This window comes from Ambystoma mexicanum, chromosome 9 (assembly GCF_040938575.1).
Source record: "Ambystoma mexicanum isolate Mex_15411 chromosome 9, UKY_AmexF1_1, whole genome shotgun sequence".
NCBI lineage: Eukaryota > Metazoa > Chordata > Amphibia > Caudata > Ambystomatidae > Ambystoma > Ambystoma mexicanum.
Window position 1 is genome coordinate 303,649,722 of NC_090931.1, and position 26,624 is coordinate 303,676,345.

General features: G+C 45.2%; 1 protein-coding gene across 3 annotated transcripts in view; it reads right to left on the reverse strand.

The window, feature by feature from the left end:
• Nucleotides 1-26,624, reverse strand: part of MRM1 (mitochondrial rRNA methyltransferase 1) — a 103,645-nt gene that overhangs the window by 12,905 nt on the left and 64,116 nt on the right. For all 3 annotated transcript variants that reach the window (XM_069614692.1, XM_069614691.1, XM_069614693.1), the window contains exons 3-4: nt 19,390-20,267; nt 10,169-10,262 (exon numbers count right to left, since the gene is read on the reverse strand). In XM_069614692.1, the coding sequence (XP_069470793.1) occupies nt 10,169-10,262; nt 19,390-20,243 (948 nt within the window). In that variant the 5' untranslated portion in view covers nt 20,244-20,267. The remainder of the gene's footprint in view (nt 1-10,168; nt 10,263-19,389; nt 20,268-26,624) is intronic.

Here is a 26,624-nt window from a genome sequence, read left to right on the forward strand (position 1 = left end):
GGTCTACACCAGGGAGAAGGAGAAGTTGTTGGTAAAATGTTGGGGGGTCGGGAGTCTAGGTAGGGGATGGAGTGGGAATGTTTGGCGGGGCAAGGGGTTGTTCACAGGATCGAAGACCAAGATAAAAAGAGGTGTTTAGAATGGTATATACAAAGTAGCAGCTTTGCAAAGTGGATTTACCTTCCACTGTCTGACTGTTAGGGGGCTTAACATCCCCGTAAAAAGGAGGAAATGTGAACGATTACTTAACATACATCAGCCTGATATTGTAGCTTTACAGGAAATGCATATTTAATACCAGGATCGACATAAGTTGAAATTAAAACAATACCCGATAATTAAGCAGGCGAATGCAAAGGGGAATACAGCAGGGTACTAACCACTTTTAAGACAAATATTCATGCTTATATTATGAAGGTGCAGGCTGACAAAATGGCTATTTCCTCTAAATTGTAGTGCAGATAGGACTGATGACCTTAACCTTGGCTTCTCTATGCCCCAAACACTGGTCAGGATTTTATTTTTTTAAGTCAGCACTATCTAATTTTGAACAGTTTGGTCAGGGTGAAATAATTTTGATGGGGGATCTGAATATTGCATGGGACCCTTTACATGATAGAAGTTCTACCACCTCATATGCTCACCCCTTCCCCTCAGTAGCCCTTATACAGAAATTCGCACAGTTGACACTTCGAGACGTTTGGCCTACACTGAAAGGAGAGGAAAGGGCATATACATACCATTCCCATGTGCACAAATCCTTCTCCAGGATAGATTATTTTTGGGCCTCGAACAGGCCGATAGGGTCTGTGACACAAATTCAAACTCACACAATTACCATCTCAGATAATGCCCCTTTGACTATTGACCTTAATATCCCCAAAGTTCTCCCCACGCTCTGGAGTTGGAAGTTCCCGAAAGGATTATTTTTAGGCCCTTTGTTTGCGATGAGAGGGAAAAATTGAGTAATACTTTAATTCTAACCCGAATGGAAAAGTGAGCTTAGATGTCGTTTGGGATGCATTTAAAGCGGTCCTTCGGGGGGACCTCATCGCAAAACAGGCACAAAGGGGGAACATTGGGCTCATCCCGGAGCCTTCAAAGGCAATATCGGAATGCTAGGGGCAAACCGGATCGAAGACAAAATAAACAGGCAGAAAAAAAAAGTCTACTGTATTTAAAGCAGAGAATATATGTTAAAGCAAACAAAGCAGATAGAATGTTAGCTAGACAATGAAAACAGAAACTAGCATCCCAACAATTCAAGGGGTGGAAGATATATCGGGGAATAAAGTAACAAATAAATTATAGCCCAGTTTCATGCATTTTACTCCGCTCTACATAAGTCAGATACTCCAGATCAGATAGCACAAGAAAGATATTTGCAAACAATCCAGTTTGAGAAACTTTCAGAAGCGCATAGGCCAAATTTAAACAAAGATACTACTCGAGAAGAGGTCCCATCTGTTATAGCGAACCTTCCAATCAATAAAACGCAGAGTCCAGCCAAGTACATTGCTTCCTTTTATAAAAGGTTTTGAGCAACTTTAGCGCCAAAGCTAACTGACCTCTTTAATTTTTATAACGAGTGGCAGAATAACAGCTTTAATGGAAGAGGCTAAAATAATCTTAATTCCGAAGCCAGGGAAAGATCCAGCTAAATGTGGCTCGTATCGCCCAATTGCGCTCATCAATACTGATGCAAAAATATATTTAAAAATTCCTGCGAACCACCTTGAGGGCCTTATGCCCAGTCTTATCCATCCTGACCAGACGGGATTTGTAAAAGAGCAACATACCCATGACAAATCTGTCATCCAATTGCAAAAGTAACTAAAAAAGGAGGATGATGCGGTTTTAGTATCAATAGATGTAGAAAAAGCATTTGATCGCGTGGCGTGGTCTTTCCTATTCCATACCTTACAAGCTGTCAGTTTTGGTCCCAAATATTTAGCGATGGTAAAGGCTTATTATGTGCATACATTTGCCAGATTGCTTATTAACTGACAGCTATCCACTCAGGTCTCCCTTTGTAGAGGTACAAAACAGGGCTGCCCCCTTTCTCCTCTTCTTTAGGCATTACATCTAGAACCATTGCAAACACGAATCAGAAAATTGGATCAAAATAGAAGGCATATCTTTTGGCATATCTTTTGGGGAGACATTCATAAGCTGATGGCATACGCAGATGATATGCTCTAACCAGAGTATCTCATTACCTATGGCAATGGTCAAATGGAATAGTTTGGCAGAGTGGCCGGCCTTAAAATAAATATTACAAAGTCTGAAATGTTGAACTTTGGGTTTAAACAGGCCGAACTATCTAAAGTAAAGGAAGAGACACATCTTTGCTGGATGCCAAAGAGCATTTGGGTGCTTGGAGTAAACATTAAATGGTCACTTGGGGCACTATATTCTGCCAACTTCTGCCCTTTATTAACCAAAATATAGAAGCCGATCCAGTTCTGGAGACCTTTAATGGTTTCTTGGCTCGGATGGATTCATTCAATTAAAATGGTGATCTTACCGAAGGTGTTATACTTGTTTCAGGCCCTCGCGATTCGAATCCCGGTTTACTTTTTCTGTACGCTGCATAAAATAATATCAAAGTTTATATGGAAAAATAACCCTCCCCCCTCCATACAGCATTGAAAATACTAATGCTTCCCTCGAACAGAGGGGCGAGTTGGCCTTCCTAACTTTAAAGACTGCGAGTCATAAAGGATTGGTTCAGGGAAGATATAAAGAAAAGGTGCAAACAGTTGTGGAAAGGTCTATAGTGGGTCCTAGAATTGGAGAGAAATAATGTCTGCCTAGATCAAATAGACCCCGGAACATACATCAGAGTGATCACGGGGGTGGTGGAGGATATTTGGGATCAAGCTATCCGTCAACACGGCTTCACTTCCTTTCCCTCCCCCTTTACCCCTCTATTTGCAAATCCCCAGTTTACCCAGGAGTCTGCTAGTTCCTTCCCTGAATGGAGACAGGAGGGATGTACTAAGTTCATGATATGTTTCAGGGACAAGAGATCAAGTCTTTTGCTTTATGCAAGGAGGAGTCGGCTCTCCGGGAGAGTCACCGCTTCTAGCATTCAAGTTCGCCATTAGTTGGTGGCCGACCCAACAAGTCAGCGGCTATTGGGTCACTTACACCATTTGAACAATTTGTGACTTCTAGCTCAGGGAACGAACACTTAATTTCCAGATTATACAAGTTCTTGACTGATGAGGCTCCGTCAAATGTCCCTACGTTTCAATTGGTGTGGGCAAAGACTCTGGAATGTATGCCTCGAGAGAAATCATGGTGCCGTTTATGGGCAGATATCCCTGAGATTGACAAGATCCATACAAGTCAGGGAATTTTGGTTTAAAATAATGCATCAGTGGCATTATACCCCTGAACCGTTACACAAAATTGTTAGATTAGTTTCGGACTCTTGTTGGAGGGGGTGCAGACAGAAAGGAAATTGGATGCATGTATGGTGGGCATGTCCTAGCCGGTCTCAATTCTGGGAGAAAGTGCAAGAAAATATTAGGGTAAGGTTTGCTTTTAGGACGAAAAGCTCTCTTGGGGAAAGTCTTTTGGGGCTTGCACAACATAACCAACTGTGGCCAAAATATGAGAGGAGGGCATTTTATACTCAATTGGCAGCCGTCTTGGCAATAGCCCAGAAATGGAAATCTACGGATCCTCCACACAAAGTCTGGAACGTTGTGTCTTTGGAGTGGGTCACTTATGCGATTCAAGGCGAGCAGGATAAGTTCTCGGAATGGGCGTAGATTTTGAACTTTCTCCATCGGGACTTTACCGAACCACACTGTCCACAGAACTTAAATATTGAATATACTTTAAGTCAGGCATAATCTTGTAATCCTGTGTACTGGGGGATGGGAGGGTACAGGTAATGGGGTGGGGAGAGGTGTTAGAGGGTTTTGGGGAGGAGGGTAAGGGGAGTTGTGTTTATCTTGATTTTGTTCTATGTTATGTACACTTGGAAACCAAATAAAAAAAGAAAAAAAAAGCAATTTCTTGCATGCTGCTTCTTTCCAGACTTCACTTGAAATCACTTTCATGACAGTGGTGTACTCAAAATACTGTTGGTAATGGGGATTTTTAGTACATTAAAGGATCCATAGACACGCTCTACAGTAGAAGACTACCAGGGTAGCTCAGCAGTTTCAGAGGCCATTGCCGCAATGTTATATATTAAAAACTGGGTGTTAATCGTGTGACTTTTTGCAATTCCTTATTAAAAAAAAAAGTGCTATAAAATGTATTTGGCCAGAGCATGGGTTGGGTTGGTCGCGTGCTTATATCAGGGTGGAGGCGAGGGTATTTCTGCCTCTGAAGTGAAAATCAAAAGTTGGCACCCATGAACCCACATTTTAATTTCCTAATCGCTGCTGGCAGCACAACAGGAGCATTTATTTGTGATTATGCAGTTTGACAGGCATGGAACATCTTTATAAATACAGAAAGAAAAACAAGGGACCAATTGCGCTACACCCCCATATATTATGAACCAATTCATCACTATGAATTGTGTTTTTACAAAATAAAAACAAAGCTCTACAAATTGTTTGTGCGTAATCTTCTTTACCGGTATGCCGCCAACACATGTTTCGACCAACACATCTTCAAGGCTTAGTACTATGACCAAGGGCATTTCCAGGTGGCCACTTCGAGCTGATCACCTACCCTACTGCTAGTTTTTCTTTATCCTTATTTATTTTTTTCTGCGAGTGTGCAAGATGCACATTTGGAAAACAACGGTGTGCCCAGCATGTAAAAAGCCTGCTTTTAACAGTGACGGCCCTCCACCCCAGTGATAGCCATGGCACATTCATTCCAGTGATGTCCCTTTCAGACCAGAAGAAAACGAGTGAATGACGGCAGGAAAAAGGAGGACAGCAGATAGTATCACTGAGCCCCCAGCTTCCCTCTGCAAAGCTGGGGCTCAGTAAAGCCTGGTCAGGACTGAGGCAGGCCAGGTCGGAGATCCGGCCAAACATCCGATGCAGGGACTCGGACCTGGCAAGAGCCGGCCCATTGACCAGCTCTGATACAGCAACAAAATTAGCTTGCATCTTCTCTTCCCCAGTAACCTTACCCACCCCCACCCATCAGATCCAGATAAGTGCCTCCAGCCCAGCAGTGTACGGTTTAAATCCCAGAAATACATCATCTCTGCCGTGTTGAGGCACTATGAAAATTAAGCCAACAAAGACGGTATGCCATTGGGAGCACCACGTTATTGCCTTAAGCATCTTCCAAATTAGTCCTCACATTTCTATGGACAACCAAATAAAGCAATAGGATTTGTACAGGTCCATGTTGACATTTCCCGATCCGTTTCGTAAATCATGTAACTGGTAATTAACCAATGGTAAATTAAGCCTTGAAGATGGAGCACCACAGGTTCTGCAGGATGAACATATTTCGTTGAGGGACATTAGTCTGCAATGTTAAAGTGAAAATAATCCGAATAGGCCTGGGGTCTTTCAGTAAGCCATCTTCACTAGGACATGCCAGTAGAACGGTTGTAAGCAAATCTTCTCTGATGGGATTTCACTATGGACGCCTTGACGGTATTCTGGGACGTGTTATCGGATAACACAAGTGGCAATGGGTGTGTAGCGTCACTTGGAAAGTGTGCCCACTGATACGAAGCGCTCCGTCACTACAGAGTTAAGGTTAAACGTCGTTGCATTGAATCATTTCATATTCAGGTGAATCGGTGGCTTGGGTAATGTCTTTGTGATGGCGGGGATTCTTAGAATCAGGAGAACACTTTGATTTTTCCCCTGGTACAAGACTGCCACAAAGCATTGGTTTCAACCAATATTGTTACAATACAAGCAGGGTGGGATGCAGGGCTACGGTGGCATCTCACCACTAAATTACTTAAGGCAGCCGTCAGGAAGATCCTCTCTCCCGGTTGGGACAGTGGGTCGATAGGGTAAGACTGACCCTCATCTAGCCAACAGCGTTTCCTGCAGCTTTCACTAGCTCAGATAGTGTCAGTCGCGGTTGAACAGTCCATAGCAACTTTAAGGAGAGCCAAGAGCTTGCAACACACCCATGTAACACTCACATTCAATAAGAGTTTGTCCACAAAGAGAGGTTATGAAAATAAGACTACCTTCTGTGGCAGTAGACATTTTTCAGATGGGAATGGATGGGATGAAATCCAATTGCCCACCACCCCAACACACAACAAAATGTTAGAGATGGGACTCAATCGCTTAGGCTGGAGTTCACAACAGACCAATAAAGCCAGTAAAATGAGAGGCCCTTTGGAGAAGGCGCTGAACCACAGGAAAGGGGAATGCTGTTTATAGTCTGTACGTTACTGGTACCCGACCGATGCAATTGTCAGAGCAATCACAGCTCAAGTAAACCAGCAGGCCCCTCAGGCAGGCAACAAAACATGAAGAGTTCTTCTGCAACAATAGCCTTTGTCTGGCCGTTAACAGTCCTTCCACCTCTGACCTGCAAAGAGAGGAGGATGAGCAGCAAGGCTTTTTCTGTGAATAGGGAATCCTTGAGACTTGCAACCCAGCTATTCCCACTGGTTTAGGGGAAGTGAGAGATGATCAGTCTATTCCCTTTGATCCCTTGAGAAGACTGGTATACTCAACCCCGACAGAGCTTCGCCATTAGATTTGGCTCGCTTTCATGCACTGGGACTAGTCCCAGGGTTAGAATATTGAGAGCAGAGTGTGAACATTACTTCCAAATGGCAGTGGTCACCACATTCAAACTTTCCAAGGATACTTTGCGGGCAAACAAGATGTGGATTCTGCTAAGGAATATCACGCATCAGTCAAGTATCTGACCTGATCTGGTCTCATCTACCCAGCACTCATTCTTCTGAGGCAAGCAGAAGCCATGACCATATATGGCTTCAAAGGTTTCCTTGCGTACAAGAGAACATTGTGCTGCTTAGAAGATACTAGATTCCTAAAAAAAAATGGATAACCTGTTGGGCATCACTACAGTACTGTTGCCACCAACCATACAAGTCACTACCAACTGTGTGAAAAGACGACAGGGTAGCTTGGGGACAGCCCAACCCTGAGAGGCATACCAGATGATGCCGCAGATTCAGAGTCATTCTGGAAAAAGGTTTAGTCAACCACTCCGGAAATAGCAACAAGTGTGGTGTGTCTTGCAAACCTTGACCCTCACAACTGCATCAAGGATTCAAGATGGATTGAAAATCATTCATATTGGAGGCAAGGCTGTAGGAGTAAAGGAGTGTGTAATTCCAAGTGGGTAGGTTTTCTTTAAGAGAATGTTTATTTCCTTTTTTGTGTGCGGTTTATGAAGAATTTGTATGGTTTCCGCCGAAATGAACATCAAATTCACTGGCATGAACACAGCCAGATCTTTAAAGGTTATTAAAGCCCCAAGAACGCAGATTATTAGCAGTAGCAAAGCATGTCAAATATCCAATCACCAGCAGAATGAACAAGCAGAACATGGTAAAGGACAACAGTTAATATGGCATTAACCTGCGGAAAAGATGGAATGTTTTAAGCAGATTGCCCCTCACCAGAAGCAGCAAGAATACGAGCCTGCATACGGTCTGAGAGGCCAGCCCAGCAGGAAAAGAAAACTAACAAAAGCAAAGCTGTTCTTGCTGGAGGTCCTCTAAGAAGTGGCTACACAAACGCTTCAGTGTGGGAGGTGCAGGGGGTGGGGGGCACAATTCATGATTATTATCATAAATAAAAATGAGGGCATCTATGACGACGACTCAACAATACCGGTAACTCACGTAGCTAAGAAGTCATCCACACATTGAACGCTGACGGGCCAGAAACATCCCATATGTCAGCGACGACAATCAGATGCAAACTAGGGCAGGGCCTCAAAGGTACAACCACAGCCAACTGTAGTACCCCCCCCACACTATTTGTTCTTCTTTGCTAGCTCACTTGTTTCTTCCATCCATCTTTCTCCTTTTGTGTAGCATACTTCAGTTTTACCCTGCATTTTCTTCTTCGCCACCACGTCTTCGTGCACCTGAGGGTTTTAAAACCGTGTACATTTACATGTTAGCCCTTGTGTATGTGTATTATGCATGATATTGTATTTTTAGGTTATTCCATCTTTAGAAAAGGTGCCAGGCCAAAAGCAATGAAATAAGCTACTAAGGGGAAATTGTTATGAAGGAACGCTCTGGCACACTTTGGATAACGGTTGGCTGGCAACATAGGCCTATCTTTCAACTGACGCGCTTTGTCCAAAACGAGGAGTGAACCTTCCATAGGTTTCCACACGTGGAGATGCCATTTACACACCTTTTGGGATGTCGCATGCCAATATGTTAATCATCCCTCAAGAAGTCTCCTGCTCAGAAATTGCAGGTCAGTCAGTCGTCATGGTGATATGCAGGTGCGTGACATTATGTGGTGTTCCCACACTGGCTCAGGGGTAGCAGTATCTTGGGTGGGCGTCTGTAAACAGTGGCCCATAATTCTTTCCAAGCACAGGAGCAATACCAGCAAAAGTCATGGTTATGTACTGTTACTACACAGAGTCCCTCAGAATTTGCATTCAACTCTCCAGTTTAAGGACTACTGCACACCAATGATCCAACCACTGCCCAATCGGTACCGTCAAATGCAAAGGTCCCTTTCCTTATCGCACTGAACCAGGCATCGAGTTCCTGTTCAAAGAGCATATGAGGAAATGAATTAAACCCTTCATTGAATTCCCAGTGCACTTACACCAACACTCCTGGCTTGCTTGCTCAGTCTTCATAATTTAGTTTTGAGTCGGATACTCCATTTCCTTCAGAACTTGGGCAGCAGACCTTAGCAATTATGGGTGGAGTAGAGGGCAGGGTCACTGATCCTGATAAATAATCATAGCTATGTGTCTCTTCAAATTCATGAATAAAGCAAAGTTTCTACACACTAGCCCTGAAGTTCAAGCACACCTACCTGTGACCCGGGGGCGACCTAGGACTACACAGTTTATTTGTGGCATCTCATCAACTTCCGTGCCCCCTGCATTAGCAAAACACATCAATCATGGATCTTAAGGAGATGGTTGTCCAAAACCTTAAATATTGCTTCTGTCACTCTGGTCTCAGCACCAAGGCCTTGCTCAAATTAGCCCTTTTTGGACATCAAGAAAACTGGCGAATTATCCAAATGTCACCGAAGGACAGAGTTCACCACCAGCCTACATTTTATATAGCAAAGGAAGTTACAAATTCTTGCTCTAACAATTTTTATAAGTTTTTCCACAATGTAGTAAACATGGATTCCTCCTACTTGTTTTGAAAGTGTTACCCAAATTGACCTTTTACAGTTGACCTTTTGCACAATTTACCTAATTATAGTGGTCCTAATTGACCTTCTGCACAATTGACCTTTATATTATTTTAGTTATTTTATATATGTATTGCGTTGTTTTTGGATTATAAATAAGGGGATTGGGTGGGGGCTTGCGGGGGGTTTTGATGGGGTGGGAGGCTGCGGGGGGTTGCCCCCCGCATATATGTCCTAATCGACCTTCTAAATTAGGTCAATTCTCCCAAGGTCAATTCTCCCGAGGTCAATTGTGAAAAGGTCAATTAGTATACAACCGTTTTTAACACATCAGGCTCACATCCTACCTTCTAGAAATGCATTCACTCATTAACCCAGTTCTGCCCCAATGCCACTCCCATGTTTTGCTGCATGTCACTCACTGCCCCTGTTCATGCGACATGTAGCTCCAGCGTGTATATTGCTTGTTGTACCTACAGACAGGCAACGTTGGGTGGCGTGGTTAATCAGATCACATACCATTAAGTTGACTGGAGAGAACTGTGCACGATCGCAGTGATCGCCCCTGTATAAAATGGGGGGGGGGGGGGGGGCAGCTCCCCATTGCCCTTTAGACAAATCACCACAGATGCCAGCATTAACAAAATGCAAGGCACAGATAGTTTTGACAGTAAACATTATACAAATAGGAAAACACATAACAAATCGCTAGGCAAACACAGCCAATGAACAGGTGGCGGGATCTTCAAGGATATTGAACGCTTCAGCCTCCCATGTAATCCTCTTACCTAGAAATAAATCAGTCACTTTGGGGCAAAGAAATCATGTTATAGCTAAACAGTGTCAAACAATTAAAAACGGGGAAAAAAAGATAGCACCTGAAGGAATGCAGGGAGATCATTTGTTCCATACACTTCCAGAAGCTCCATCGTGCCGGCACTCGCTTTACTGACTACTGGAGTAAGGGGGCAGCTGCACCAGACAAAAAGAAGAATAAGCAATTACTCAAGTAATGAACAAGTAAGTAAATGTGCTGATCACCCTCAATACAAACTGGCACATGAGAAAAATCCATCTGTGATTAACAATGAAAAGAACACTTATTTAACACTGCCTGAGAGATGCAGTCTTTGCAGGTCGGGACAACCAGCCCTACAGATAAGAGATGCATCAGCCACGTGCATTCCATAAAAGTAGGCAAATAACTCTCAAAAAAAGAAAAATGGGAGTAAAAATACTCCCAACAACAAATAGGAAACATACCGAGGTGCATGTCCCCTTGCTTTCCCCCACACATCCCCATGGATAGGTTTGCATCAGTAGCCCCTAGAGTCACCGGAAGAAAATCTACTATTATCACTGGCTGCTCTAAAGAGGTAACAATGGGTCTGATGTGCATGGGCTGTTACAAAAACCTTTGGGTTACAGTTTAAACAAATGTTGGCTCGCTTATAAAAAAAATACTCCCATATGGAATGGTTTTTTTTTCTTTTCTTCCCAAGAAATCATTTTACTCCCAACTTAAAAAAAAAGAAAATAGCACCACTTGAGGAGCACTGGGGACAACACCTCTGTTTGGAAAACAAAGCCCACCCGTAATGTGCTGAAACCATCCCGCTGGACTGGAAATATACCTGTACTAGCAGGATTTGAAAGGTCGCTAATGACATGATTGGCTGAACGCTGTGTTGTCCTAGAGCAGGGGTGCACAACTGATTTTGACAGAGGGCCGAAAGTACCTTACATTAGGGCTATAGTGGGCCGAAAAATAAATGTGGATGGGGCGGTGGGCGGGGCGTGGCAGGAGACTTTTTAAACCCCCAATTTGTATTAAACACCTGGAAAAAGAATATGTTTTTGAGGGGTAACGATTTTTATTTGCATTTCAAACTTACATTTTGTACTACACATTTTCCATTGTTATAATTTATTTCTATTAAGTTATTGTATCCCGTCTGTTTAATTAACATATATATTTTATTGACCCTAGATTGGACATTCCGTTATTTTGGACTGCTATAGTTTGCTGTTTGGGTTGCCCAAGAGGAGTATGGCCTTCGTTGAGTCAGGTTTCCTCAAAAAGCAAAGGATGTACATCTCCTAACTGTGCCTGTTTTAGCTTTATTATTGGGTTCACTCTTGGAGTGCAACACTATGCCCCATGGCTCCCACCCCCCAACCAAACACTATGCCCCATGGCTCCCACCCCCAACCAAACACTATGCCCCATGGCTCCCTCAACCAAACACTATGCCCCATGGCACCCCCACCCCTCAACCAAACACTATGCCCCATAGCCCCCCTCACAAACATGCACCCATACAGACCCGAACCCCCCACCCCCCCCCAACTCCGAACCCCCCCAAATCAGCACACTCTCAAACAAGCACCCATACAGACCCGAACTCCCCACCCCCCCCCAACTCCGAACCCCCCTAAATCAGCACACTCTCAAACAAGCACCCATACAGACCCGAACCCCCCACCCCCCAACTCCGAACCCCCAACCCCCCCAAATCAGCACACTCTCAAACATGCACCCATACAGACCAGAACCCCTCCCACCCCCCAAATCAGCATACAAACTAGCAAGCATGCACACATACAGACTCTGCATCTCAACATACACAGCACTTACACTCCAAAACAAACATTCATGCACACCCGACACCCCCCCACCCCCGCATCTCAACATACACACACAAAACATTAAAATCCAAATATTCATACACATCCGACACCCCCCCACCCCCGCATCTCAACATACACACACAAACATACAGCAAAACAGACCCGACACAAAAACACAAACAGACCACTTACCGGAGACGTGCTCGAAGGCAGGTAAGCTGGAAGTCGCTGGAATCGTACTGCGGCTGGCGTGATCCAAGGCTGAAATGCCTTCCGGCATTAAGCCTTATGGACACGCCAGCCGTAGTGCTGGCCCTCCATTGGTTGCGCACACATGCACTACGTGGCTCATAGGAGCAACGTGGTGCATGTGTGCTGAGCCAATTAGGGCCAGTGTTTTGTCCGGCCCGGAAGACAACAAAGACTTTCCTAATGGAGGGCGGCCGATGCCACTTGCGGGCCGCCCTCCATTAGGAAAGTCTTTGTGCCTCACGGGCCGGACAAAAGAGCATGGCGGGCCGCAACTGGCCCGCGGGCCTCATGTTGTGCACCCATGTCCTAGAGGATCCGCCTGCCTTCTTGCATTTGCACGAGCTAGAGACACTGAAGGCTCAAACTCGGGTCAGAACTCCAGTGACCACCTGCGGCTGTTGACAATGCTTAGCAGTACCCCCAGAACATTTCTGTGTGCTTTTGGTGTACAGTTTCCAGCAGCCTGTTGCCTACAGCTACCTGCAAAGCGCAAAGGTTGCCAAGTAGGGGCTTTTATTGACCACTCTGCAAGCTCCAGAGATTCATTTTTTCCTCCTTCAGCAGATTTTCCCTCCCGCATTGCCCCCTCCACTCAAAAGCGACGTTCCATGTCCAGTTCCATTGATCGGTTGGCCTTCCCCTCAACCACCCCAAGATCACCACTTTTTGCCCGATTACTTAAATTATTTTAGATGGTTGAAAGTGTATAGAGCATGACTTAGAACATGGAATCAGAAAGTTCAAGGTGACCGTGTGCAGAGCATGTTGGGAGCATGCATACAGTGTGACTTGGCATGTTAAGGTCAGTACGTTGGCTGTGCAGAGCAAGAGCAACACTGAGAAGGGCAAGATGGGCTGAGGACCAACATAGGTGTGCAGGCAGCAGGTAAAAATAGTCGGGGGCATAAATCATTTTCTGCACCATAAAACGGTGGTCCCACAGTTGATGTGGATCCTGCAAGCACTGCTAAAAGGAGCCCAGTGGTTGGCCAGAAAATGATGAGTTTTCACCAGAGAATCCAGTCGATTACACTCACAGGGGAACCTCCAGGTCTTCACTTTCCTGAAAGCTTGATCACTCTTCAAGGATCCACCGGACAGCAGGATGCAGCAACCACAAGCAACTCAAAACTGCAGCCTCATGAAAACCTGTGAATCTCTTCCATGCCACAGACCACCAAAAAATGACCGCAATTCAAAGTTTGGTGTTCAGCGATTTTTCCTAGATCAAAACGGTAAGACATTACTATTTCCATCACCAATAAAATGCTGTTAAAATTAACATTTGATCAAGTCCATCAACCACACCATCCTCATCTTGGTTGATCTCTCTTCTGCCTTTGACACAGTCAACCATGCCATCCTGCTTAACCGGCTGTGATAACCTGGGTATCACTGGTCAGGCTCTGGTGTGGCTGACTTCTTTCCTCTCTGACTGACCCTCCCAGGTCCAACTTGGGTCCTTCCTCTCCGCTATCTTTTTCTTTACCTGTGGTGTCCCCCAGGGGTCTAAGCTCTCTCCTGGCTGTTCAACCAACACCTGGCACTCCTTGCCCACCGCATCGCTGTTCTATGTCCTAACTTTCAGTGCTATGCAGATGACACCCAGCTCATTCATTTTCAGGCTACCCTCGGCCTCCTCCTCTCCTTCGCTCATCTCTGACTATCTGCTATCCAGGAGTGGTGTGCGGCCAATGACATCTGCTTAATGACAGTAATTCTGAGATCCTCCTCATCGGCACACCCGCTCCCTCCTTCCCTGTAGCTCTCTGGCCGGCCTCTTGGCCCTCTTCCTGCTTCCACCTGTGAGGCTAAAAACCTCGGGGTCATCTTCGACTCCACACTCTTCTTCTCTCTCCTCACATCTCTGGAGGTCTCTAAGAAGTCACACTACCAGCTGCACCTCCTCAGAGGTATTCTTCCTTTCCTCTCCTTCCCCCAGAAGCTCATTGTCTCCAGAGCTCTGGTTATCTGTAGGCTGGACTATTGTAACTGCCTCTTTCTAAATCTGCCTGCTTCTACTCTACGCCCTCTGCAATTTATCCAGGACTGCGAGACTTGTCCTTGGCCTCAAGCCCAGGGATCGTATCTCTCTAGGACTGAAATCTCTGCACTGGCTCCCAGTAGCTGCGAGGATTAAGTTCAAAACCCTCTGCATCGTTAACAAGGCCTTCTTTGGCCTCAATACCTTCAACTCTCTCTTCCTAAATATCTTCCTTCTCGAGCTCTTCACTCATCCGCCTCCAACTCCCTCAAGGTCAGTCGCTTCTCCAAGCAACAAGTTGGTGGTAGATCTCTCTCTTCAGCTGGTGCCTCCCTCTGGAACAGCCTCCGTGCCTCCCTTAAACTTGAGGAGAACCATCTCCGGAAGTACCTCAAAACCTTTCTCTTTGCTTCTGCCTTTTCTCCTCCTCTCCTGACCTGGCTGAAACCGGAACTGCACTGGCTACATGGACACTCTGATCTCGGGCCCAGGTCCTTCCCCCAACAGCGTCACACACCTGCATTGCCCTCCTGGCAACCCCCGCACTTGGGGACTAGTTCTGTATCCCTACAGTCCCCCTACCAGCCCTTTACACCCGACGCCCGCACTTACCCATGCACTTGCCACATGCTGGCCGTTTACTTATTGTTTTCATATTTCCCCCCATGTACTGCACTGTCCCTTGCCCCCTTCCCATGCACTTGCGCGATCTGAATGACACCTGGGCTAGTAGGATCGTTGTCCGTCCTCCCTCTGTTCCCCTCCCTTGCCCCGTCGTACCTTGCAACACTTGTGTATAGGCACGTTATGAATGCCATATCATATCACTCAGGAAAAAAGATGGATTTTGCATAGGTGTGGCACTTCTTAGACTCTTGTCTGCAACTCTTGTCTCGGGAGGAGAGCTCAGGGGCAACGTGCTTGCCTTGGAAGCAAGACGACACGGGGTAACACAGGTTCGATCCCTGGGGCCGCGCCTAGAAGCTTCTGGGTATTAAGCGCATTATAAATAACCTATCATATCATAACACGGTGGTCATGACTAGATATAAGCGCATGGACAACACCCTGCTAAAAAGGATGCTGGAGTGAGAAAGTGTACACCAGAAGGAATTAAGTGCCGACGGACAAAAAATCATTGTAGATGTCAGACCACTGAGTAACACAAACTATACGATTAACAGAAGTATAAAGCTGGGTTTGCTGAGGTAAGGCTAAAACCAGAAAATTGGATTTGCCAAGTACAATTCCAATTTCGAAAAAGATTTTCTGTACACGATTATAAATCAACTATGTCCACTCCCCTTTGATTAGCCAAAGAGTTTAGACTGGAGGAGAAGTTTTTATACCGGTCACAGAAGTTTACATTACAAATAAGTACCAAGGAACAGACTACCATCCAAGATAGTTTGCTGCCTATGCAAATGTTCACTGGGCCAGGTTCTATGAGCTCCTATGTAGGCATAGTTTTGAAGCCTTAGTAAAAATGGCCACTCTGTGATCCCGGTACTCTTTGAGCATTCTCCTCGTCCTTCACAAGTATTGGTTACCTCCTGCAGTTGCAGGCAGCACAGGAAAGCTTCTTTCAAAGATGCTGCCACTTTAAAAATGTGGGCGTCAATCTTCCAGTACAGGCAGCTCGCCGTGTGCAGAGTCCCCGACCCCCCCACGTGGCATCGCTTCTCAGTTTCACAAAAAAAGAGAACTAGAGAAAATTCTAGTCCAAGGTATGCTCACGCCATGCTCTTATAGAAAGCCGCTACTGATATTACTATTCACTTATCGGAGGTACTTCAGATCTCAGAACATGAGGTTTGTGAAGCTTTCAGGTTTTTTTTGTTTTTTTTTTGTTTTTTTTTTTTTAAATTGCATGAGAAGGCAAAAATGCATCCAGATAACAATTTAGTATACCAAAGCATTTCGGACCGACTCCTTCAGCCGAGCCTCATCAATTCGGTGCGCGTTCTCACACAATTTAGGTGAACACTTCGAACGCTTCATGGGTGAATACCCCTTTCCAGATATGCCTTAAGGCTACCTAGCCAGTGTCATATTACTGAGTGTCTTAGCCCTGAAGACGGGCTCGGTCCGAAATGCATTGGCATAATAAATTGTGGCATTTGATATCTGGATGCATTTTTGCCTTCTCATGAAATCAAACAAAACTGGAAAACTTTACAAACCTCATGTTCTGATATCTGAAGTACAGTAGATAAGTGAATGCAAATATCAGTAGCAGCTTTCTATTAGAGCACGGCGTGAGCATACCTTGAACTAATTTTCTCTAGTTCTTTTTTCTGTGATTTATGCAACCTTGTGCCAAGCCCCTAAAATATGCTTCGATCATCTAAATTACCTGTCTGATAAACACACCCGATCTGAAAGTGGTGCCCACCCTGTCAGTTTACAACATGCAAGGACATAGCACAGAAAGAGCATTAGAATCACCATGAAGGCAATGTTTCGTTACTATAGTCGTCCATTATGGGAATTAGATTGACTAGAGCAAGAAGTTAGGCACAGGATGCAGCATATGCCCAGACAAGGGTTCAAACAAACTAGTTTTCCAGTTGAAAGGTCATCATCTAAGGATGCAAACATCTCAGAGGATTAGTCTGTAACAAAACAACTAGACTTAGGTTCCATACAAAAAAGACCCTTAAATCCAAGAACGGGTGTAGTAAGCCATATACATGTGTTGAACCATCCTACTTCTGAGGGGGAAAAGCATTCAACTTCACTATTCATGCAAGCTGAAATAGAGAGGTAGCATTTACAGGACTGCACCAGGGTACGCGGACTACATCCAAGGAGGCTCTTCTACTGCTCACAGTTTCCTAATCACATACACCATGGAAGTGGTCTCTTGGGCTACTAATACAGCATGTTAATAGTATTTTCTGATGTGATACTAAACTGAAGTAATAGTGAACATTATGTTGGTTTTATGTAATGTGTGCAATGGTAAACACATTATTGAATTTTAGAGTGTAGTTTTTATAAATGTATTTTTAGTAAGTTATAGGATCACTATTGTGAATGAACTGTGGTAATATATTTTGTAATAAAATTGACAAATATTATTGATGTGTGGTGTGGCGGGAAGTCTTATTTGCTTTAGACTACCCATAGTCCACTCATGAGGAGTATTTTGACACATTAATACACCTTCCTTTAGTTGTGTAATATATAAAATAATTAGTAGGAAGGTTGGTTACCCCACAGACCAAGTGGGTCCGGTCGTAGTGAGATAGAAGTGGTCTCTTCAGGCATGCGATGCAGAAGGAGGTAAAGAAGGATAAAATAGGCCAACTGGGGGTCGGAGATAAGAAGGTTGCCCCTTCAAGGAAGCAAGACACCAAAAGAAAGGTACCCCCAAACAAGTACCTACCCAGTGTCCTACTATTAAGCAGAAAAACTGGGGTGGGGGAGTGATTAACGCATGGGCGACAGCAGGGCCTCTGCATGCAGAAAATTTTGCACTGTACAAAAATCAGACTTTGACAGCATCCATTCAAAAATCTTTCTGGGGCTGCCTTCAGCTGCAGGTAATCACAACCAGTGACCAGTTGGGAAGGAGGGACAGCAGGATGGCAGACTACAAGGAGCTTTCTATAAAACGATCAGCAGATGTTCCACCTCAAAGAATCGTAGGCTCTCAATACAATGCTCTAGAATTGTGTATTAACTGGAGCTTTACACCAATGTGTGGTACAACATGACATGTTCACTCCAAGTAGGTACTGCATATCCAGGTATCTAATATTTTAAAGAGGGTTCCCTTTATCCAGCAAATATTGAATACCAATACCTTAATTTCCATAAAACCTTCCACCTTTGCATTTATGAAAAAAACAGGCCACAGATACCAAGCATATTAAATCAAAACCTTTTTCTTTTGTTTAACCACCAGCTTCTGCGCCAAAATGTTAAATGGTGCCCCAAACTAGTTCTAGGGGCATCATAGCTTGATCAATCCCCCACTAGAGGAATAAGTGAGGTGTGAAGATCATTAGGGTGTGTACCGCACATTGCTGCCTTTGCATGGTCTCCCAGTGCTCTGGGTAATCTGGAGGAGAACTGGGTGGGTTGGGAACAGAGGGAAAGGCGAGATTGTAGTGCTTTGTGTGGAGTTTTCAGATCAAAGTACCCCAAAGTCTTTGTACTTGCATGCTTGCTAGGTGCGAAATACAGGAGAAATCAAACTCTTTGTGTTAAGAGGGGCGGCCTCATGCCTGTAGTACATTCGGATGTTCAAAGTCTGCAAGAGGGATTCTCTGTGTGGTAAGTAAGGTGGAGAGAAACTGTAGGTAAGTCGAAAGTGGGGAGTGTTCTTGGGGTTCCCATGAAGCTTTCAAGTTACTGGTCTTGCTGGTGGTATGGTACAGGGAGTATTCGGCTATAGCGTTTGATGTGTGTAATATCATACATTATTTAACATCCTTAGCCTCTTGGGCGCAACAAGATTATGCCCACTTGTTTGATCAACAAATAAAGCAAGAACACGAATTACCCATTAACATTCAATACATACCCTACATTTCCATGCTCTGTGAAAAACCAGAATAGGGCTGTATTCGGTTTGCATGAATACACATCACCTAAGGCTCTAATGCAGGAGTCTGCAACCTACGCCTCTCCAGATGTTTGGACGTACTCCTGATACCCAACTATTGGCTATGCTGATGGGAGCTGTGGTCCAAACACGTGGAGAGCCAAAGGTTACAGACCGCCACGTAGTGTAACAGACTGACATTACTTTTATTGTGAAAGAACTCTTCTCGTCCCAAATCTCAAGCGATACATTTTGTCGAATTTGAATTAATGACATCAATCAAATCCCTACATGTCCTGCGTGAGCAATGTACCTAAACATACTCCCAACCCCTGACAAACAGATAAAGCCCTGGCACATGGGAGGGGATGAACTGTTGTCTTCTTTCAACCATACCACATACGAATAACTAATATAAATGGGCTATTCGGTGATCCGTTTCTAGGGCAAGATGTGCCACATTAGGAGCTTCAAATAGAACCTGGGAAAGAGCAGACCCAACATCTTCATCCCCAACACACTTCCCTGTATTCATGCGACTATTATTCTACCTTATTAAATATTACCCTTTCAGCAGAGTGTGACCTTCCCAATATGCAATTTACTTTGCAAAGATAGTCTGAATTAGCCTCGAGACAGCACCACCCCTCTATATATGTATCATAAGGTAAACATACCTGTTTGTTTGACTTGTCACCACTTTATCAACTCCGAGAAAGTAGGCAGTGCGGAGGATCGCGCCCATGTTCATCGGATCATGAATCCCCTGCAGCACCAGCCACAAGAGTGGCTTATCTAGGCATTCGGTGCCACTCTCCGCCAAATCTTCAGCTGTGTCGTCCACACTTGTATAGTGGAGAGGACTCACCTCCATGCACACTCCCTGGTGGACCCGGCCCTGGCAGAGGGAGCTCAGCAAGTGCCCTTTCACATGGTGCATGGGCAGCCCACGGGCCAGAGCCTGAGCACATATGTCTTGAATTTCAGGCCTCTGTGTTTTGAGAGTTGATTTTATAAATAAGTTTGTAAAGTTCCGCCGGGACTGGGAAAGAGCCAAGTGGCAGGGAGCCACCCCAAACAGGATTTCTGACCCCTCACTTATCTCGAAAGCGTATTGCCGATCTTGTGGCTTTTTATTTACTTGTAAGTTGTCATCTCTCAGTCTCTCAAATTCTGAAGTTTTCTCTCTCTCAACTTGCAACGGAGCCCTTCGGTTGACTCGCATCCTGGATGCCCCTGGGGCATTAACCCTCATCCTGGGAGAAAAGTTCTCAGTCTCCTTCTCAACATCATAGTCTTGCATCCGCTGTTGATATAGAGGTTCCTGCGGGTGAGGTCCCTCAAACCCATTTCTGCTTTTACTCCTCTCAATCTTTTTATCTCCGGATGACCATGGTGGTGCAGGCGGCTTCACTTTCATCGAAAAATATTGGACACTGTCAAATTGGCGACTGAAATGACAAGCAATAGATGTTCTAGCCGCCCGCCAAGGAATACGGCTGAAAGAGCACAATTTGCCAGAGACCATCATTTCCCCAGTCTTCTGTTCTTCACCCTGTAAAATTACATGAGAGTTGCATTAGTACCGAACAAGTAGTTTATTGGTGGAGCAGTCTACTTCTATTTCATGACCGCTCTGCCATACTCGGTGCTTAGAAATTGTCAAAAGTAAACCAAGCGCTTAAACATGGTTTCAAATACACAGATCGGTAGTACAGAAGAGGGGAAACCAAGATACCCGAATTATTGGCAATCATTTAAGCAGGGACTGTGAAAAACCTTAAAGAGTGTGCCTAACCTATAAATTCAAGTCGCTGCATGCGCTTCTACCTGCTGTATTTAAAAGAGACCAACAGCCACCTTGATAATATAAGATCACTCCTTTGCAGGCTCACTTTAATTAGAAATACACAACAGGCCATAAAACATGTTTTAAGGCACCCAGATCTGGAGCGCAAGTCATGTCTAAAGCGCACAAAACTATGTAAAATGGATCATCCCACTATGGCATTGATTTCCAGCACCTTCCGCCCTCTAGGCTGTATGTGTAATAACCCTTACACTGGTTAAGCAGAGGAAATTTGGGAAGTTGAAGCAGAGACACTAAATGGGAGAACGCCCTGGTTGCCATACAAAAGATTTACAATGGGGTAATTCACTAGCAAATTTCTGTCCTATTTAAATAGTCATATTTCTACAGAACTATATTAACATAAATACCTTATTTTGCACAGCTTTTATTTTTGAGCAGCCTTTAAATACCAAGATGCTTCTGTTCCTGTGGCTGTTATGGAACAGTCATCAGGATGTACCCGAATTCACATAGCACTTTATCTTTGAATGGTGCAACACTTCTGACCTTCCCTTTTGCCATTTAAAATGTTTTTTTTTTTAAAATGAAATATTGGTTCAATTATGCTCTGGTACATTTAATTTTCATATTGAGACATGTTGAACAATAATTTTTAAATTGCCCGAAACAGAATTCTCTTTATTAGGTGAGTGATCTTTCTAGATAGGTTTCCCTTTTTTGGAGGTTCCAAGTTGTTCTGCAATAGAAATAATGCAGACTGAAATAACCCTTACTCCGAGACAAAATTCCCAACCACACAACTTTCAGTTTTAAGTTCTACAATAGTGGTTATATCATTTTTCCAGCATGTATCTTGCTTTGAATTATCAGCTTCCTCCATTTGTGGATGAACACATCAATTAATCTTTTATAACGCACTTCAAACCGGAGACCAGTGTCTGTGCCTGGGACCTGGGTTTCCATCCTGTGTTGCTCTGCTTTGTCTTGCTTCCAAGACAAATATGTTGCCCCCGAGCTCTCCTCCATTCCCTATGGATATATCATTTTCACATTTATGTTGCAGGCCTTTTTACCCTCTGACTGTTTTAAAGAGAATTATGTGCACCACTTATTTAATGGCCACTTCATCTAATGCAACGGTTATTCTGTTCATGCAGGATTTCTAAAACCTCACTCCATTTTAGTGCTGGGACTTTTGAAAGAATGATGGCTTATTCGCCATTTTGCAATGGATCTGTGTCTTGCCACTCCGTTTTGTTTATCCTCCTACTTCTTCATCCAACAGCTGGTAACAATTGAGTGTCCAATTCAAGCAGGTCAATAAATCCCAGCTCATCAGAATGCACAGAACATGCAGACCATCAGACTGGCAGTAACATTTGCATGCTCAAATCGGTCGCTTGCAGGATCGCTGATTGAGTGTGATTTTGTCCAATCCGAACGTCTGGGGCCAACCAAACTTTTGCACTGTGGAGCTTCAGAGGGTGGGAAATAGGACCACGATAGAAGCTACCCTCTCTTGATAGTTTTACACCTAGTCATAAATAGAAAGCATTATGCGACAGAGGTTAGATGTGATTATTAACTGTTAAAATTACCTTTAGCTTGGATTCCAAGATGGCCGCCGGAGCGAGAACACCATGAAGGTGCTCTCCGACCCCACATGCATAAAAAGCCGCTCTTGAAGCCAAAAAAAACCCTGGCCGGGCGATAACTGGCACACAGACTAAGCCGAATCATGGTTCTGACTAGGCTGAACCGGTTGTCGACCTGGGAACGCAACCGTCGAATGAACAAGGAAACCCCCGGCAGAGCACCACGGAAGGGAGAGGCGCCTCCGGACCAGGCAAGCAGCGAGCTAATGGCACGGTCTGAAGGCCGCCCACCCACATAGAATCACAACTACAACAGAGGGAGTCAGCAACCTCACACTGAACACAGGAGGCGGCAGCAGCAGTGCCTCCAATTGATCCAGGCACCCCAGAGTGGAAGACCACTCAGGGCCAGCGTAGCCCAACGAAGAGCAGGATAAGCCAAATGGAGCCAGAAGGTGAAAGCCGGTTGCAAAAATTTGGCTGAGGCCTGCAGCGAAAATGGTAAGATTCTACTTTCCCCCACCCCCAGCGCCCACGACAGATCCATGCGACAGAATTGAAAGAGCGGAAAGGGTGCCAAGCCCCCGCCGAGGGAGGCGGAGACCCCGCACCCTAAGTTACTGCCTCCTGCACAGCTGTGCACACGGGAGGCGGGCGAGCCTCGATCTTTTGGGGTCAATAAGAGACCAGGACGACAAGGGCGGAGAAGAGCAGCCACGAAGATCTGGGGAGAAAAGTAAATAGAACTCCTGGAAAGCATCTAAACAGTGGCACAGGAGCAAGCCCAAACAGACATTGACACTGACAGCAGGGCACAGGACAAGACTAAGAGGCCCTTCCAGAAGAAATAAAGGGAAAAGGCTGTGCAGCTACACTGACGCTTCAAAAGAGGCTGAGGCCAGGCCGATAAAGGCGGATCAGTCGCCGCAAGGGAAGAAAGGGGGTCTGGAGCGGGGACCATGGACATTGCCGGCAGAGCTTTTATACTCTGGTGCCCTACCACTAACCACAACCATAGGAAGCGAAACACATACGGAACTTCGGAAGGGGCCCACTCTCCCAACCCATCCCACAACGACTGACCAAGGCAATAAGTCAAAAAACAGAGGGAAACACTGCCAAAATGCCACGAAAGGGAATAAAAAGAACCATGAGGGGGTGATACAGAAAATGTGGAGGAAGGGCAGGGGGGCACAGTCCGAGGCCGAACAAGAAGCGGACACGGACAAAGAGGAGGCCCCTCAAGAAGAGATGCCAGAGGAGCGAATGGTCACACAAAAGATCCTCGAACAATGCTTCCAGAACTGGAGATAGGATGGCAAACACTATCCAATCCTAACTGGATAAAATGAGAGAAGACTTGGCGGGGGCATTACAGGAAGTGAAAGGAGAACTACACACACACAAAGCGAGAGTGGATATAAATGAGAAAGCCCTGCAAGAGATGGCCGATGACTCACAAAGTGCAGGACCTGATGGAGTACCTAGCTAGGGCGACAAAAACACATCAAGGAGTGTGAATATTAGAATCAAAGCAATACCTGAAACGGTGGGAGACGTGGAGCTACCCCAGAAAATAAGACATTTCACAGACCGGGTGGACGCGGCAGACCCGGCTGAGATCATGATTGACCGGGTTCATAGAGTGGGGCCAAAAAGAAACTAACCTGGCGCAAGACCGAGAGATGTCCTGGTAGCCATGCATGAATACACGCACAGAAAGAGAAGGTCCTGGATGCTGCAAGACGACAGAAAGAGCTCACTTTTAATGGCTCCACTATTCAGGACCTCTCCCAGGTCACGCTTACTAAAAAGAAGGTTGATGGCTGAATCATGCAGAATGAAAAGAGGAATCAAATATAGATGGACCTTCCCCATCCGCCACTAATTCGAGCTTGAAGGTAGGCAAAGGAGAAACACGTCGACAGAGGAAGGAGCAAACATCCTGGGAGAGGTCGATTTAACAAGCTGTAATACCCAGGGCCCAACGAAAGACCAGTCGAATATGAAGGCGTGGGAATGGACCACCCAATAGTCAAAGAAGAAAGCAAGGGAAAAAGAGAAGGGGACAGAGGGGCCCAGGGCATACGCAACAGAAGACCCTGCAGGGAAACAACTCCACTTTGCAGGGACTCCTCCACTTTAAAGTCTGTAGGTAGAAAAACAGACCGAAAAACACCCGGGCAGGGGGTACACAATAGAATTACGGTGTGGGGAGGGGGGAGTGGGGGATTCTTCGAATCAAGATATGGGTTGGGGGGGGGGGGTGACCTGCCAAAAGGGAACACTGGGAGAGGAAGGTAGCGCAACCCCGAAGAGGAAGGTCGGGAGGGGCTACAGGCCGGTTGAGCCACCCCAGTGAGCGGGGGAGGGCTGGAGGGGATATACAGGAGGGACTAAAGGGGGGTGGGTAGGGTTGAAGTCCAGGCAAGAGATTAGCACATATGTAGAGACACACCAGGGAGGGAAGGACGAGGACGGTAATGGAATAGGGGAGGGGACCAGGTCCAAGGCCAGTCAAGTACACTCGCAAAAAAGGCTCGCATTTAGAAAACCCTTAAATAATGGCCAAGGACACAACACTAAAAGTCATCACTAAATATTAAATCTCTAAACTCGCCACTGAAAAGAAAAAAACCTTTTTTCTTCAGTGGGTTTTCTTTCTGCCGAGAGAAAACTCAGATCTGATCCCCTTAGAAGAACCCCACATTCAAGGTAAAGATAAACATGATTGCTAGGGGTTACAGCCAGATCCAACAATCAAATCGGGTGAAAAAAAGTGGAGGGGGAGGTCCTAAAAGCAGTGAGGAATAACTCAGACCTCAGGACAATAGATGTAAACAGAGATACTAAAGGGAGGTATGTTGCCATAATTCTCCGGAGGGTGTGGGAGACTATCACACTGGCCACCATCTATGCACCTAACAGGACAAGACCGATTTCTACAAATGACACTACAAAGCCTGGGATTCGCAAAGGGGAGAATACTCACAGGCAACTTCAACCTAGCATGGGACCCAGAAAGGGACAAGAGCGCTATAATCTCATACTCCCATAACAAACCCTCGAAAGAATAGCAGGAAAAAAAATGTATATCACTAGTCGACGCCTAGAGGGAAACTAGGGGCTTTACCTATGACTCACAAGTACACATGTCAGCATCAAGAATAGACTACATTTGGGTCTCAAGATCCCTGCTAGGGCTAGTAGCGGAAATAGATGTAGAAGCAATAACACTATCTGACCATGCCCCCATCACACTAAAAATTAAAAGGAAACTAAACCCCCGGGGGTATGGAGATGGAAATATCCAGCATACGTTTTCAAAGGCGAGATCCTGAAAGAGGGGAGTTACAGGAGGGGATAGAGAATGTCTTTCAAATTAACGATAGTCAGGAGGTAAACCCACTCACGATCTCAGATGCATTCAAAGCCACGATACAGGGAAAGATGAAAGCGATCAAGGCCAGAGGGACAGAGAGCGTAGACTCCTGGAGGAGGACCTAGAAGCTAAACTAAAAATAGTTATGCTAAAGATGGCATCAGGGACAAGTGGGGAAATCGGAAGGGATTACAGGGCAATTAGGGGACAACTCGAAATCATACAAACTAGTAGAGTGGAGCACTCCTTAATGCATGTTAAACAGAGATACTACATGAGAGCGAATAAAGCAGACAAGCTCTTGGCAAGGATGTTGAGAAAAGAGGAAAAAGATAGGACCATCCTAAAGATCAGGACACGAGCGGGGAGAAAGCAACCATCACGAGGGAATTCACAAAATACTACTCAAACCTATATAAATCAGACGAACCCGAAGAGCCAGACCCAACTAAAATACCTGAAAGACTGCAGCTTACCAAAAATATCGGACCAAGAGAGGGCATAACTCGAGAAAGACATCACCCTAGGAGGAGGTTCACAAAACCATCTCAACACTCCCATTCAACAAAGCACCGTGCCCAGACGGCTTTACGAAGAACTTCTACAAACTATTCAGGGAAGATCTGGCTCCCTCGCCTAACCTCCTTTTTCAACCGTTATAGGATAGTGGGAGGGATTATAGGATAGTGGGAGGGATGTCACCCTCAATTGAGGAAGCGAAAGTCGTACTGTTAACCAAACCTGGTAAAGATGCGACAAAACGCGGTTCATACAGGCCGATAGTAAAAATCTTGGCATCAGTGTTGATGAGCGCTAAGATCCTAGCAAACCGCCTGGAGAACCTTCTTCCCAAGTTGATAGACACTGTGCAGACAGGCTTCATACAGGGCAGACAGACACACAATAATACCCAAAGAATCGCCCACCTCGTCGAAAAAATCAATACAACTTGCACACCAGTCCTGATCGTCACATTGGATGGGGAAAAGCATTTGATAGGGTGGAGTGGCAATTTTTATTCCACACCATGAACAAAATGGGTTTTGGGGAAGCCTTTATGGCCACAATAGCTGCCAATTACTGCAATCCCTCTCTACTCCTGCTAATTAACAGAGACCTGTC